The sequence below is a fragment of the Dictyostelium discoideum genome (genome assembly GCF_000004695.1).
Source record: "Dictyostelium discoideum AX4 chromosome 2 chromosome, whole genome shotgun sequence".
In the NCBI taxonomy this organism is placed as follows: domain Eukaryota; phylum Evosea; class Eumycetozoa; order Dictyosteliales; family Dictyosteliaceae; genus Dictyostelium; species Dictyostelium discoideum.
The window spans coordinates 7,073,656-7,076,119 of record NC_007088.5 but is presented as its reverse complement, the minus strand read 5'-3'; the positions used below and the strand labels follow the sequence as shown (position 1 = coordinate 7,076,119).

Sequence of the window (2,464 nt, the reverse complement as noted above, 5' to 3'; positions counted from 1 at the left end):
TATACTTATTTTTTTTTTTTTTTTTATTTATTAGAATCATTAATTTCATTATCAAATAACAACACCACCTCAAAATCATTAATTTCAAATCAATTAAATAATAATTGCATTGAATTCAAAAATGAAATTGCAAGTAAAAGTTCTACTGCATTTTTTACAAGACCAAACTTTGTAAACTATTAAAAAAATTATTGAAAAAATTATATTGCCGACAAAAACTTGTACAAATAAAAAACTATTTATTTATTTATTTAAAAAATTTAAAAATTATTTTCATTTTTTTTTTTTTTTGAGTGAAATAGTTTAGCTATTTTGATTTTTATTATTATAATTAGTTCAAAAAAGGTTTTTAAATAAATAATTCAATTTAGCTTCAAAAAAAAAAAAAAAAAAAAAAAAAAAAAAAAAAAAAACAAAACAACCAAATAACTTTTTTTATTAAAAAAACTATTGTAAAATAAATTATTCTAGATAATTAGAATTAATTTTTTATTTTTTTTTTTACAAATTATCATTTATTTTTTTCTTTTTTAAATAATCATAAAAATTAAAATTAAATTTTGTTGTAAACAATTTTATTGTATTATTTTTTTAATTAATTAAATAAAATTTTAAGTCCTTTTTTAAAAAAATGGATGTTGGAAACATATTTTTAAAATGTTGTTAATAAATTAAACTATTATTCTTGTTGATATCATTATACTTGTTTTTTTTTTACTGTTTACTTGTATATCAACATAATCATTTTACATAATTTTTAAAAAAATGTGCTATAGTGGTGGTGGTTGTGGGTGTTTATCTAAATTTTACTTAATTATTTCGATTTAAAAAACAGTATAAATACTTTTTTTTTTTTTTAATTTATTATATCGAACAAAGTTAACATTATAAAATCTTAAAAAACTAAATATAAAACTATAAAAATAAAAAATGTTATTCAGTAGGTATATTTTAAAAATTATAATTAAAAATATATTATAATGAAGTTGATTTTAATTTTGAATTTTTTTTTTTTTTTTTTAGAATCATTAATTTTATTATCAAATAAAAATACCACCTCAAAATCATCTTTAATTTCTTATCAACCAAACAATGATTGTAATCAATTAAAAAATGAAATTACAAACATAAGTTCTACTGCATTCTTTACTAGACCAAACTTTATAAACTATTAAAAAAAAAAAAAAAAAAAAAAAATTTTAATACCGATAAACAAATTGTACATTTAAAAAAAAAAATATATTTATATATTTATTTAAAATTAAAAAATAATTTTTCTGTTTTTTCTTTATTTATTTGTGGAAAAGTTTGACAAAAAAAAAAATTTTAAAATTATGTAAAATTTGATAAAAAAACGAATTACTTTTATAAATGAAAAAGTGGGCAAATAATAAAATCCAAAGGAGACATATTAATAAAGATAAAATATCAAAAAATCAATAGTTTTAAAAAATTAATTTAAAACCAACTTTAAAAATCACTCAAGGAAAAAAAAAAAAAAAAAAAAAAAAAAAAAAAAAAAAAAAAAAAAATTGTTTTAAAATAAATAAATAAATAAATAAATAGATTTTATTGTTTGTACAAGTTTTTTATCGGAATTGTTTTTATCATAATATTTTTTTTTAATAGTTTACAAAGTTTGGTCTTGTAAAGAATGCAGTAGAACTTTTGTTTGTAATTTCATTTTTAAATTCATTACAATCATTGTTTGTTTGATTTGAAATTAAAGATGAATTTAAGGTGGTATTTTTATTTGATAATGAAATTAATGATTCTAAATTTAAAAAAAAAATATTAAATTAATATTATATTCATTGATATTTTCATTGTTTTTTTTATTAAAAATACATACTGAATAACATTTTATTTATAGTTTCATAGTTTTTAATTAATGTTTTTGTTTTGTTTTTAATTTAATGTTTGTTTGATATAAAAAATAAAATTAAAAAAAAGTATTTATACTTTTTTTTAAATTCTATTTTATTTTTTAAATCGAAATAATTATTTTAAGTAAAATTTAACCACTTCCCACCACCCCACCCCAACCACTTCCTACCACCACCACTATTTAATAAACACACAATTTTATTAATTGTTTAAATTTTGTAAAAATATTATGTTGACATACAAGTAAAGACAATTGTTTTTAAAAACAAAAAAACAAGGATAATGATATCAACAAGAATAATAATATAATTTAAACTATTTTATTAATCTTGTTGAAATCATATTAATTTTTTTTTTGACAACAACAATATCAAATATATGTTTTCAACAATGATTACTTAAATAATGGATATCATCAACAAGTGGTTTGAATATTTTTACTTCATTTATTATTATTATTTTTTTATTTCAAATAAAACACTGATATATATAAACATACAATTTCAGTTTTAATTGAAAAAAAAAAAAAAGAATATCTAAAAATGACACTATAAATTAAAAATACAAATGATGACAT

The 2,464-nt window shown here is 15.5% G+C and overlaps 1 protein-coding gene across 1 annotated transcript; it reads right to left on the bottom strand.

Annotated features, from left to right (window-relative positions):
* Positions 1-1,622: 1,622 nt before the first annotated feature.
* DDB_G0276613 (hypothetical protein) lies at positions 1,623-1,862 on the bottom strand (the record flags this gene model as incomplete). The annotated part of the gene is made up of 2 exons (XM_001134594.1): positions 1,623-1,774; positions 1,853-1,862. The coding sequence occupies 2 exons, from the start codon at positions 1,860-1,862 to the stop codon at positions 1,623-1,625; spliced, it is 162 nt and encodes a 53-aa protein (XP_001134594.1).
* Between the last annotated feature and the right edge of the window lie 602 nt (positions 1,863-2,464).